The 14,262-nt window shown below is 39.6% G+C and overlaps 1 protein-coding gene across 5 annotated transcripts in view; it reads right to left on the bottom strand.

Moving 5' to 3' along the window:
* Positions 1-14,262, bottom strand: part of ATP11A (ATPase phospholipid transporting 11A) — a 107,108-nt gene that overhangs the window by 15,230 nt on the left and 77,616 nt on the right. For 3 of the 5 annotated variants that reach the window (XM_083501124.1, XM_083501122.1, XM_083501120.1), the window contains exons 19-25: positions 13,268-13,519; positions 12,335-12,509; positions 11,267-11,369; positions 10,742-10,887; positions 8,942-9,001; positions 7,087-7,214; positions 4,798-4,933 (exon numbers count right to left, since the gene is read on the bottom strand). In XM_083501124.1, the coding sequence (XP_083357250.1) occupies positions 4,798-4,933; positions 7,087-7,214; positions 8,942-9,001; positions 10,742-10,887; positions 11,267-11,369; positions 12,335-12,509; positions 13,268-13,519 (1,000 nt within the window). The remainder of the gene's footprint in view (positions 1-4,797; positions 4,934-7,086; positions 7,215-8,941; positions 9,002-10,741; positions 10,888-11,266; positions 11,370-12,334; positions 12,510-13,267; positions 13,520-14,262) is intronic. The other 2 variants (XM_083501123.1, XM_083501121.1) reach the window with 1 other exon arrangement.

Below are 14,262 nucleotides of genomic sequence, written 5' to 3'. Positions count from 1 at the left end.
GTTTGTAGACATAAAAAATGGGGAGGGGCAGGAATCCTAACACTGGTTGGAGGGGATGATAGGTACTGAGTATACCTAGTGGATACAGGATGCTGATTGACTGGGGAGAGGGGGCAGAAAACCACATGGAAGGGGAATGGAAGGGGAAACCTGAAGAGGAACACTCCACACTGCAACCTGTTTGCTAGAGGTCCTTTTTTTTTCAAATAGCAAGAAACATAAGCATAGTGAATGTGCCACTAATATATTCTCCCTTGCACCTTCATCACCTTCAGAATACTCTTACCATTTGCTCTCCCCTGATCTCTTACTGAAAGCATCTTAAAAACTACAGACTTTTTAAAAAAATGAGATGAAGAGAACAATCATTCTGCTATAACAACAAAGGGGAGCAATGGACATTTTTATTGTATAGTCATGATGTGTTTGTCTCATGAGGTTCTCTTTTGTTATCTGGGTTGTATGGATAAAATTCAATATAAAATAATTTAAACAAATAAAAAGTGGGGGCAAGTTTAGACTGCAGTCTTATACACCTGTGGCTAACCCCTTTCATACAATTTCATGGGCTGCCAGTTCCAACACAGCCTCTTTTGTTCAACCACAGAGTTGGATCCAGAAACCACAAGTGGAATTACACTCATGTAAGAGCTCCCTCTACTCTACCTAAGGGCCACGGGTCCCTCTAGGATGTAGTATGGGGGCCAAAGTGAGAAGGTAAAAATTGGGAGTAATTGGGCATCTTTTTTCACATTTGATCTTCCACAACCTTGCCTTTTCCAGAAAATTTCCATAGTACTATTAGCATCAAAAAGTGGAAAGAATTAGAAACTGAAATTAGAAACGGACAAGGGTGCAGGATGAAATCTCAGGAAATTTATGTTTACTGAATAAGCCAAAGCATTCTGCTAAGCAAAAGGCAATCATTTAAGTTCAGTTACTGCTAGTTTTCATAGTGTTATCAAGAGGTTGGTGGCTGATAACGACAAGAGTCAACATTTTAAAAGTGAATATAAGCCACAAAATTATGCCTTATTATTCAAAATCCTATCTTCATAACAAGCTAAGGCTCACAAAGCTGGTGTTTTGTGTAATGAATAAAAATAAAATTAGTCTAATTTCTATATTAGAGGAAACTAAATTTACATATAACACAGATCTCACAAGGCAAAAGTGTTATAATAAAAACAAACAAAAATGCAGTATTTATCATTGCGTAGGTATTTTAATGCTAGGGACAAGAAAAATGCTATTTTGTGGCTTGACTATAAAACTATGAGACATTCCAGTTTTGTTAAAAAGCCGTGAAAACAGGACTAACAAAATCAGACTCCATCACACAAGCTGATCTTCCCTTCCCCCTTCCCACTTTTACAGAGAACTACTATGGAAGTGAGAGCTGGACCATAAAGAAGGCTGATCACCGAAGAATTGATGCTTTTGAATTATAGTGCTGGAGGAGACTCTTGAGAGTCCCATGGACTGCAAGAAGATCAAACCCATCCATTCTGAAGGAAATCAGCCCTGAGCGCTCACTGGAAGGACAGATCCTGAAGCCGAGGCTCCAATACTTTGGCCACCTCATGAAAAGAGAAGACTCCCTGGAAAAGACCCTGATGTTGGGAAAGATTGAGGGCACAAGGAGAAGGGGACAACAGAGGACGAGATGGTTGGACAGTGTTCTTGAAGCTACGAACATGAGTTTGACCAAACTGTGGGAGGCAGTAGAAGACAGGAGTGCCTGGCGTGCTCTGGTCCATGGGGTCACAAAGAGTCAGACATGACTAAACAACAACAACAACAACTATCTTATCAAGATAACTTGATGCCTGCTATGGAACATTCTAGGACAACTACCCCCTAATGCTAACTTCAAAAAATAACACAAAAAAGTGGCAACTAGATTTGTAACACAGGGACAATCATACTGTCCAGCCTTAAAGGGTTGCTGTAGCATATAGAAAGAGCTTTGAAAACCTGAGATGTGCTAATGTACTGTGCCGTGTTTTCTTTTATTTACTTAAGTTAAATAAACAACAACAGCCAGTAACAACAACAGTGCATTATTATCACTAGGACCTACTTGTAATATCCTGAAGCACATAGCCATAGCCATAGCCATACGCAATTATATCCAAGGTATCTCCTGACTACCCTGTTCTCCTTTTGATTGAGAAAAGACCTGAGCACTTTAGATGGCTACATGGAAGGCACACAGGTAAACCCAGGATATCCAAGATAGTTGGAAGAACAGGAAATCAGTAAGAACACATATTTGCTAGGGTAGAACCAAGGTAGGGAGAGTCCAGTCTTTTTATAGTCTGTAACAATATTCTTGATGGCTGAAAGTTCTACACATTTGGGATAAATTATTCCACAAACAGACATTCGCCAGCTAGTTGCCATTCACTCCATTTAGGAAAATGAATTATATGTAATTCATATTGATTGACATGAAAATTAACTGACTGCCTAGAAGCTGAAGCTTATTACTTCTTTCCATGACCTTCACTGTTGGGAAAAAAGTCATATTATTAAGTGCTGATGGAAGAAGTATAAAGATGATCCTGAATCTTGCAGATAAACCGTTCAGTTATTTAATTAACCATTGTAAATTGTTCCATCACATTATATGTATTATTATTTATAAGTTACGGCTCCAAACTGTTGTCAGTTAATATAATACTATCCATTATAATGGTAAACAAAGATTAAAATTTGACTTTCTAGTTAACATATTTAGTTACTTGGAAAAACTTGGAGAAACTTGAAAAAACAACAACTTAAAGATAACAATTCCTTTGTTATTTGCCTTTTATTGCTTTTATTATAATATTAGGACTCACAGCCACCTGAAACTATCAGCGGTCAGCTGAAAACTTATTTAGGCTTTGAAATGTAAGAATACTGATGGGTCTTGAACTTATTACTGACCCCACTCCTTTCGTAGCCTAGGTGTGCTACTATGAGAAAATATTCTGTATTCCTATGTTTCCTAAAGAGAAGCATATTAGCTGATAACCCTTTTATAATTATTTAAATAGGTAAGCATCCGTAAAGAGTATGCAAACATCTTAAGTCTTGAACTGCTTTTTCCTGCATCACCACAAACAAACTAAGCTCCCCTGTGGTTGCCAATTATTTATAATCTAGCATGACCTTGCCTCACGAGAGCTTGTAGCATGAGGATGACTCTGCAGCTGTAACAATCTGTGCCCATGACAATTATAGCAAGAAAAAATATATGCAATGAAGAATATATTCTGCAATGACTATGTAGCAAACCAAGGTTATGTCTTTGGCCTCCCTGCCTTTACATTCAGGTAAACAAGAATAGAGAGTTATTTCAGGTGCATATGGAAGTCAGCCCATCTCGCAAGGAAGCTAAGAGGAGATGGGGCAGCCTGGAAAAAAGAAGGATAAGAGGAGACATTGCCATCCCGACCTGGAAATTCCAGGGGTTGGACTTTCTTTGCAGCGTGTAGATACTCTATCACTGTGCTGTGGTCCTTTCCCAACCAATAGGAGCTTGTTTTCAAGCCTAATTGCAGTACAAGGAGCTGTGCTTTGAGGGTGTGGGGCTGCAGCACATGGAGAGGGGATTCCCATCACCTAAAAGCTGCATGGGACATCCCACGGGCCAGAATTGGTCCACAGACTGCCAGTTCACCACCCCTGCACTAAATCATGTCTACCCTAATTTGTAGAAGTTCGAATGAGCTGGAATAAGACTCAGATACCTGCCTTCCCATCGCCTCTCCTCTTCTTTGATATTCTTCTTGCTACCTACCTCATTCCCGTGATTTATTTTCCGAAGCTGACTTCAGATAAACAGTACATTTGTTTGCTTATTTCTGAACACCAAACTTTTTAAAAAGCCCACCCAGAAATCCATTAATATAATTTGTGTAAAATTAAATAGACATAAAGAATTAGCTGCACAGGAAGAGAAAGTAACTAGAAAAGCAGGGACACACTTATAAGAAGCAAGATATGTATATATTAAAAACCTGTAGCCTAAAGTGCTTTACTTTTAAAATGCAAATTAAAAGCTGCTTTATTATGATTTCAGCACAGGAGGAAGGGAATAAACAGAAATTTTAAACTTTGGGTTTTAAACAGAAATATCTGATCTGTACTGAAGTTGGATAGGGAAAAAAGGAAAACTCACATCATGACAAAACTACAGTAGTCTTACCATGTGGGTGTTGGCTGTCATTAGCTGAGGATAGGAAGAGAAGCAAGTAGCAAAAAAGGAAAAAAAGCAAGACACAAATAGACCACATAAATGTCAACATGCAAATAAAAAGCAGAAGGACCTTAAAATTATATCTAACATCACTTAACAAGTACAAATAGAAATGCTTTGAATGGATGGATGTTGTTCTTTTCAAATTAACCATGGTGTTTATTACTATGATATCTGAATGCACATTTCTTAAAATGGAAGTTATGAACAAATCAAACAATTCCAAAATATAAAATATGCATCAATGGCAAAATGAACCACATTAATAATATAATGGTTCATAAAAGAAACTTTTTTCTCCTTAATGGTACCATAACAACTTACTACAATTCTTGACATTCAGAATCAGATTTTACCATTCCCTGTAAAACACCCCATAAGAACCACAAAACTTTCCTGTTTCTAAATAACCATTTTAATGGGAGCTAGGTTATGAAATAATGGATCCTACTTAGTGAAAGGGGGGAAAGGCATAAGCAACACTTAAGATTACTGACACATCATTTCTTGATGTTAGCAGAGCAGCTTTAATCAGACTAGATACTCACCTGTCCATTGCTGGTCACAGTTGAGCTGTCAAACAGGAAATAGGCACCAAAGAAAAAAACTGCAGCATCAAATACTCCCAAGAATGTCCAGTAAATGAATACACGCCAGCGCAGGTGAGCATTCTTGGCAACGTCCCTGAATAACGACAAAGTTATTAATTCTGACATGTTGAAATAGAGAAATGTGAAACTGCACAATGCTGTCTTAAGGGACAGGAATGTTCTAGTGTTTAAAGGTGACCTGTCAATAATCTCTCTGCATTCCTAAACAGATGTCCAATACTTAGGGGTACCATAAAGCTCTCCAATTATAATCCCAAGTCCTTTTAGACGGGAAGAATCAATATTGTCACGAACGTTGACCTCATTTTAAATAATAAAACGTAACACTAGAGGTCTCCAGAAGATTTGCTTTCGTTTCAAGAGGCTGGTCTTTGTAAACTGAAATAAGCTTCACGTTGTTGGCATTTTTAAAAAACACACTACTTTTACATTTAGCATTGAACCTGAGGAGACATGCATCAGTTACGTTACTGAGGTCATTTACTCATTAGTGATCTTGTTGGGTTCAACCCTGTGAGGAAAGTTAGGCTGAGATAATAAATAATAATAATAATAATAATAATAATAATAATAATGATAATGATAATAATAATAATGATAATAATAATGATAATAATAATAATAATTTATTTATACCCCGCCCATCTGGCTGGGTTTCCCCAGCCACTCTGGGCGGCTTCCAAAAGAATATTAAAATACTGTGATACATCAAACATTAAAAGCTTCCCTAAACAGGGCTGCCTTCAGATGTCTTCTAAAAGTCTGGTAGTTGTTGTTCTCTTTGACATCTGATGGGAGGGCGTTCCACAGGGAGGGCGCCACTACCGAGAAGGCCCTCTGCCCGGTTCCCTGTAACTTGGCTTCTCGCAGTGAGGGAACCGCCAGAAGGCCCTCGGTGCTGGACCTCAGTGTCCGGGCAGAACGGACAGTGATATACGCCCTAGATAGCCTAGTAAGCCTTGTGGCTGAACAGTTTTTTGAACCCAGGTGTTCCTGGTCCTAATCTGACACATTAACTACTAACTTACATTTTCTCTTATATATGCTGTATAATGGTATTGCTACAATTTTTACATACACTCAAGTTGGCAACTTCCATAAAAAGTCCCTTTGTAGAAATGCTTTCCCACAAGACATTTAAAGCAGATTCACACAGTAACCCCTTAATGAGGAAATGCAGGAAGGTGTTGCTATTGTGACCGTTGAACAGATGCAGGTATCGAATCCTTGCTGCCTTTCTCGGTTACCTTCGGAACACAACTTACTACATTCAGTGGTAGTGGTGGCAGCAAATTTTAAAAAATTGCTTCATGCACTTTGTCACAAAGAAACCAATGTGTGAATCTGCTCACATATACAGTGGTACCTCGGGTTAAGAACTTAATTCGTTCTGGAGGTCTGTTCTTAACCTGAAACTGTTCTTAACCTGAAGCACCACTTTAGCTAATGGGGCCTCCCGCTGCTGCTGCGCGATTTCTGTTCTCATCCTGAAGCAAAGTTCTTAACCTGAGGTACTATTTCTGGGTTAGCGGAGTCTGTAACCTGAAGCGTCTGTAACCTGAAGTGTCTGTGACTTGAGGTACCACTGTATTAATGTTATTTTGGTGTTGGTACGTTTATTTTACTATTCCAAGATAATATTTCACTGAAAATACATGGTACGTTCCCCTTGTTTCTTAAAAGACCAAAGAAAATGTTCCTGGTTACAAAACACCCCACTGCAAAAGCCCTGTTCAAGGTACAGTGGTACCTCGGGTTACATACGCTTCAGGTTACATACACTTCAGGTTACATACGCTTCAGGTTACAGACTCCGCTAACCCAGAAATATTACCTCGGGTTAAGAACTTTGTTTCAGGATGAGAACAGAAATCGTGCAGTGGTGACACGGCGGCAACAGGAGGCCCCATTAGCTAAAGTGGTACCTCAGGTTAAGAATAATTTTAAGAACGGACCTCCAGAATGAATTAAGTTCTTAACCTGAGGTACCACTGTATCTCTCCCTGGTCCTCAGGAGTCCCCCCAGCCTCTCCCCCCCCCACCCCCGCTGCCCCACAGCTTCTTTTGCCTGACTGATAATGCAGTCTTTGGAATGCAAAAGGTTCCCCCCCCATCCCTGACCTACTTCAGCATCTCATTGTTTCCCCATGCCCTGAAGAGGGAAGTTGAGCAGAGTGGCACTAACTGGTCACCACTGTCTATTCAAAGAATGTTATGAACTCTAACCTGTACAGTGTAGGGTCTCTCTTGAGTGTATCTGAACTGACATGTTGCTCCATGAGACTATACAGCAGGATAGGAAGTGAAGTGAAGCTGATATTGTACAGGGTAAGATACGCAGTATCATATAAAGGCTGCAGATGGAAAAAAACAGATAATATTAACCGGCTATAATTTAATTTTACGATACTGTAATAGCAAAGATTTAAAGTAGGGAAATAAGCAAGTAACCCTATTTAATGCCATGTCCACTGTCCTGTATGTATTTCCCAGCTATCCAAATTCACTGTGACTGCACACTCCTCTATTCACGTAACACTGGGTTTCCTAAATGTTGGTGTCCATCTGTTTCTGGAATATTTACCGCTTACTTTGCCAAACTTTTATTAGGCATTACAAATATAGGCCATCAAAAAACATCCATATGTAAAATTTTAAAATATATACAAATAAACAGCCATGTAAAAATATGTAATAACAGGATACAACTCCTATCATCCCTAGCTAGCAGGACCAGTGGCCAGGGATGATGGAAATTGCAGTCCAGAAATAGCTGGAGACCAGTGCTGGATTAAACCCCATGGAGGCCCCTATGCAGTTGAAATCTGGGCGGGGGGGGGGCTCACAAATTATCTCCTAATACATTTTTGCTTTGACCTTTCAAGATCAAATCAATATTATTTTGATCCATTGTTGCAGGCCCCTAAAAGGCATTGGTCGCATAGGCCAGTGCCTACTCTGCCTATTTGGTAATCTGGCACTGCTGAAGACTCAAGTTTGGGAAAAACTGATGAAGCACCTCAAAGAGAGCAGTGTGTCGAGTGATAAAACATCTAATTAGCAAATTTTGTGCAAAGGACACTGGTCACATTGTCAGGGGCGGAGGAAGGGGGCGCGGTGGATGCGGCCCGGCCCGGGTGTCACCACTGAGGGGGATGACAAAATGCCAGGTGGCACTCACCGTGGGGCCTGCCGCGCGCCCAAGCCACACGTCTTTCCTGGGAGAGACACAATGGCTTGGACGTGCGCAGCCTCCGTGCTGCCCAAACGCTCCGCCCGCTGCCTCCCACCCCCAGCTGTAGGGCGGCTGAGTGCGAGGAGGCAGGCAGACTATGGAGGCCCCGCAGTGCGCCCCGCCCCTGGGCATGCCACCCCAGGCGGCTTCCTCCGCCACTGCAGACTGTATAGTCCAGAAGGACACAATCCAACCAATAGTAAGTGTTCTTAGTTCCACACTGATTTCCCAGTGGGAAAGTTTAAGAACCTGCTTCCCTCTTCCATTGAATCCCACGGGATGTAGAAGTGCTTAAGTTAGCTTTGGCTGGATGAAGTCAGCTCTTGAGGGCAAGTTCACAGGTTCAACAAATATGTCTTGTTACTTGATAACCTCAAAACATGAAATTGTTATAAGTCAAACATCACACGATGAGTCATTATGGGTCACTGTCTGTCATCTAAGGTAAATAAAAGCGCACAAGAGATAGAGGTCAGCTGGTTGAAATAAGACCTGCCCTCTCAGGTGCTCTTTAAGCTAACACTGCTTATAACCTTACTCACATGGGCAATGAATTTTAAAGATTTTAGGGTCATGCCACTTACTGACAGCTGTGTGTGTGTTTTTATGCTGAATTGTAAGCTAACTGCAACTGTGGGTTCTACTTAAAATCTGCATGCTTCAGGGAGCATATCTCATTATCTGTGCTTCCGATAAACCAGAAAATGCTATACTTTTTCATTCAACATCATGCAAAGCAAGATAAATTGATCAAGATACATTTAAAATTCTACTGGACCAATAAAGAACATGTTTCAAAATATTAACTTGGTTTAATGATAAAGGGGGAAAAGTATTTTGAGATACCTGCTGTGAAAACCCACAGAAGAACTGGTATAAAAACTGAGGAAAAATGAAACAGACATTCTGGAAGACAAAAGCAAGATATGTTGCATGACATTATCATAGTATAAAAATGAACTGGCAGCTACACAAATTCAAACACATATTTAAGTTCAACTGAACAGAGAATTTAGCTTTTGAAAAAACAAAACTCGATAAAAGGGCAACTCCTTCAGGACTACATTGATTATGGCAGTGTAGAAAAGCTGTTTTTTAAAAGTGGCAAGCAATTAAAACATATTGATGCTTTGATTTTTGTTTGTACATTCTTGCCCACACCCTGGAAATGGAGATAAGAGCAAAAAGAGTTCTAGGGAAATATATGTCTAAAGGTAACGTCTGGGGAACATAAAATACAGTCTGGAAAAGGAAGGCGAGGAGGACTTGGACAACAGTCACAGAAATGGCTGTTGGTGATACAGAAGCAAGCACAAAAAAGAAGGCAAACAATGCAGTCCTCATGAAGAGGAGGCAGAAGCAGTATTGGATGGTTGAAGAAATGAATTGCAGTCACCGAGAACTCATCCAGACTTCCCCTTGCCCTGCCATATCTTTACCGCTGAATCACAGCAAATTTATCAACTGGGTTTCTCCAGAAATACGTTTGCTCCGATTTATCCCTATAAAGAGCAGGTTTTCCGGAGGAAAGTGGCAGGCAAAGGGAAAACTGCCCAGAACCATGCTTTCTAGGCTGAGGCCTGAGATTACTTCAGGTCCAAGTAGTGACGCTGCAATGGCATGAATTCCTGAAATGCTATATAGCTGTCTCTCTACGCTTGTACATATTAATGACACAATGGAGGAAACGTGGAGACACCGATACACAAATAAACAGGCTCGGAACCAGGAACACATACACATACTGCTACTCCCCACTCTTTCTTTTCCTGTGTAGTAGACTATAAGCTTCAGACTAAGAGATTTCAATAGTTTATAAGTTTTATTGCTACATTTGAGTTTACTCATCAGATTATTTACAGACGAATGTTGCGCTAAGCCTTGATGTTATGAGAGCAGTGCATTGCTGCAGAGTTTAGGCTAGTTCAAATGGTTATTCAACACAGTGCTAGAAGTGGAACGTAAACCTGTTCCCACGGCAGAAATAAATCCTTCACATTGGTCCACATTTATATGTCTTTGCAATACTTATTATGCCCTATGGGGTGCTGATTCTGGATGTCATTGGTGAATTTGGCTATCTTATTTTACCAGTGAATTGGTGCATTGATTAGTATGTCAAAGCAACAAAAAGGTGAAATAAACAGGATTTGGCTTACTGTAGTGCTGAGATGAGCTACTCCCCGAAGGAAACAAAATACATATGCCTAATGTGCTGATCTGTTGTTATAAAACACCTGAGGTTGGCATTTTAGATTTACAACACAAGAGACTCTGTTGTTGTAAGCATACACTGGCGAAAGTTATCACTAATATGATCCGACTATCAGTGTAAACATAAAAACAAACCCATCATTCTTCCATTCAGCTTGGTCAACTGAAATTAGAAGCTGATTCACGTTTGCAGCCATCAAACCACTTGCTCTTTTACTTACTACATTACTGGACATTCTGGAAGTAAGTGGTTTTAGGAAAACAGGTTTTCCCCATATCTAGGAAGCAGAGTAGGAGGAATCTAAAGTTAAACTGGAAGAACGGAGGTCTGGAAGGACGATGGTCACACAGTGGAATCCAAGACAACAAGTTTCAAAATAATCTGCCTCTGTCTAAACTGTTAACAACCATAATACAAAAGCCCCAATATACCTTATAAAAGAAGTATTGCACAAGTTCAGATATCCTGACATAATAAAAATGCCCATGAACAAGCAACATTTTTTTCAAATGTTTAAATTTGGGTATTGCATAGTCACTGTTTCTTGCAGCTTGGCGGCCTTCTTTCCCAATGAGGCCTGGAAGGAAAAACAAAATGGCAAAAAGTGAAACGATGAAGTGAAACTGAACTGGTGATACTTATCATTAGATTTCGTTTGAACTGGGAAACTATGGTTAGCAGGTTCAGAGCAAGCCAGTATCTTCTCTCTCCATCATCATAAACTGAGGAAGAATCATTTGCTCCTAATGTTTAGGAAGTTTCTGCTGCTCACAAAGTATCTGCCACCCAAGAGTGAAATGGAGACTTAACTACTGATGGGAAAAATATGTACTCCTCCACAATAGATTGAAGGAAACAATGGCAATGATACAAAGTACTAGGACCATAATAACCAGTGACTCAATATTACATTATGATAAGGATGACTTTAAACTTGACCATAACAATCCACTTACCAATGCCAACGTGTGCTTCTAAGATCATACTGACATCATTTGCTCCATCACCAATTGCTAACGTGATTGGATGCTCCTTTGACCATTTAATTAATTTTACAATCTGGAAGGGAAAAAAGGTGCAAATGTTACATACATGTTTCTAAACTGCACCATTATGCTCAATGTTCCACTTGCTAGATATTTCGGCGGTGGTGGAAACTGAACCAAGTAAGAAGAAAGGACATTCACTTCACAGAATCTTCTATTTTCCAGGCAGTAGTGAAACAGACAGGCCGGCATTTGGGCCTGTTCACACATTACTTTCTAAGGAAACTCAGAATTCCCCTTCCTTTACCATGGAGAGAAAATAACAACCAAAGATATAACTGTATGATGTTTATTTGAACAGATAATCTCCACAGCTAGATGGCAGAAAATCTCTATTCTTTCTGATAAAAGATTAGGCAGTCAGGGAAATATTTCATCTGGCAACATAACCCAGTTCACTTAATACTTCTTTTCCACAGCAAGAAGAAGAGGCAGATTTCGCTTTTCTACAGGAAAGTAACGGCTGAACAGGACCCAAGATGGGCCTAGTTGTTTTCTTTCTGCCATCCTTATATCTTTGTCCAGTGTTATTCCAATTATCTACTGATAAAGGCCTAATCAAAAGAATTTCCAACACACACCTATTCTTATTTCCTAAACACAAAAACACAAGGAAATAGAAATAACAGCTTTCCATGTGAGGTTAATGTGTAGCCTCACAATGTAGCATCAGCTGAAAATACAGCACTTTTCCTTAGTTAAATGAGCTCTTTTCCAAGTAGCATGTCAATCCCTGAAATCTGCTTGAAACATACATAAATCAGTGGCACAGCAGGGTGCCATTTTAATGTACCATTAACTAATTGCTTTCTTTCAGAAATTCTTTCACTCATTTCTCCTTGTTTTTTTCCCCTTCATTTTTTGCTTCCATTATCAATCACTGGAAGGTGGGTATTTAAACACAACACATTACACGGAGACTTTCAATATTTATATAAATATACATTTGTCATGTAATTGAAGACGCGAAACACAAACCTGTGCTTTTTGCAAAGGAGCCATGCGACAGCATAGAACTGCGCTGCAGTTCCTACAGATTTCAAGGAAGATCTCTCTGTAGTTACCAGAGCTCCCATCTTCCCGTGGTTTCATTATTAATGATAATGCTGCTCCATCAATAATTAAACCATAATCTTGCATTTCAGCTGAAAGCCTATTGAGTGACAAAAATACACAAATTAATGCTGGTTTTGTAGTTTAACCAACCGTGTTTTATACAGCAGCTGCTTCAAAAGACATGCTGAAATGCAGCACACTCGGGGTATTTTGGATTGCATGTAACATAGGGCTAAGGCTACGGTTCCTTCAGCTCAAGGATTTATCAGTGTGAAATGGAACATTATTCATCTTTTCTCCCCCCTTGTGCATCCTAATTCTCTTCTCTCTGTTAGCCCAACCCTCCAAAGACGATTTGGGGACAGAAGAGGGAGGCATGGAGGGAGGAGAGGGGAGAAAGTCCCATTCCTTGCGCTGACAGGATAATTTGGTTGAATACCATCTTATAGATTTCTTGCCATTTGAAGTAACTAACTTGATACAGCAATCTTGTTTTTACCTCCAATTACCACCGTGGAGAGTAGAAACCCCACCACTAGGTTTTTGTTCCCTCTACGCACTAGGATACTCTCACAAGAAATCTATTCCTTCAATTTCCAATTTTGTTGCACAGGATAAAAGGTAAAGGGACCCCTGACCATTAGGTCCAGTCGTGGGCGACTCTGGGGTTGCGGTGCTCATCTCGCTTTATTGGCCGAGGGAGCTGGCCCCCAAAATAGGGGGCCTCTTATACATGGAAAAATATGGTATATCTATATATGTTTTTTTAAAAGCTGTTTCCAATTCTGCCACTGAACCAATGCCAAAAAAAGGATGCAAATTTTGACTTTGGTTGAATTTGTACTTTATACATACCCTGAGAAGGTGTCCCTTGTTAAACTGCCGCTGTGCCTTAGGACAGTCTTGCTTAAATCAAACAACACATCGTGCAAGCTCTGCTCCTCTATTTTCTTGGTAGTTAACTCAAGTATTTGAGTATTTCTTCTGAATAGTTTGCAGGCGTAGCAGGCAGCTGCGGCAGTCTCCATTTTGTCTCCCGTCAGAACCCAAACCTTAATGCCAGCTTTTTGCAGGGATTCGATTGTATCAGCAGCCTTTTCCTGTAATCTTTGATATACCAATCACAAATAATTATTGACAAACTTTAAATTAAAAATTTAGGGCACTTACTAAAAGGCTTCTATCATATTGGAAAACATGGCAGTAAAAAGAAGTTTGGACTTAAGAAGCCTTTACTGGTCATGCAATATTTTATTTATTTATTTACTCAATAGTTTTCTCTCCGTTGATTTAAAGAGTTCAGATGCTGCAGTCCAGAGGAGCTACAGTGTATTTTAGTGCCCTTCACCTGTCTGTTTTAAAGCACATATAATCATGCTTCACAGCAATTTACTCCATTTTTATTTAAACTGGCAAGATGCAGCAAACCTTTGAATTGCTCACAACTCAGTCTCATTTTGTGAAGTTTGAAAAAGAATTAAATTTTTTGTTAGAATCTTAGTATATTCTAGGCTTCAAACCAACAGATACTAACACTGTCTATGTCATACTGGCTTTAAGTTGGTCTCTGTAGTAACTTAACAAAAACAAAATAAAAAAGTTCCTTCCAGTAGCACCTTAAAGACCAACTAAGATATGTATCTGAAGAAGTGTGCATGCACACGAAAGCTCATACCAAGAACTAACTTAGTTGGTCTTTAAGGTGCTACTGGAAGGAACTTTTTTATTTTGACTATGGCAGACCAACACGGCTACCTATCTGTAACTTAACAAAAACAGAAAAACTTGTTTTTCATCTGCTTTGCCAGTAAAATAATTAAAAATATAGAAGGCTTAGGTAGGCAAATAAT

This window comes from Podarcis liolepis, assembly GCF_965112155.1.
Source record: "Podarcis liolepis genome assembly, chromosome: 4".
NCBI lineage: Eukaryota > Metazoa > Chordata > Lepidosauria > Squamata > Lacertidae > Podarcis > Podarcis liolepis.
Note: the sequence above shows the minus strand (reverse complement) of the source record. Positions and strands in the feature narration are given on the sequence as shown.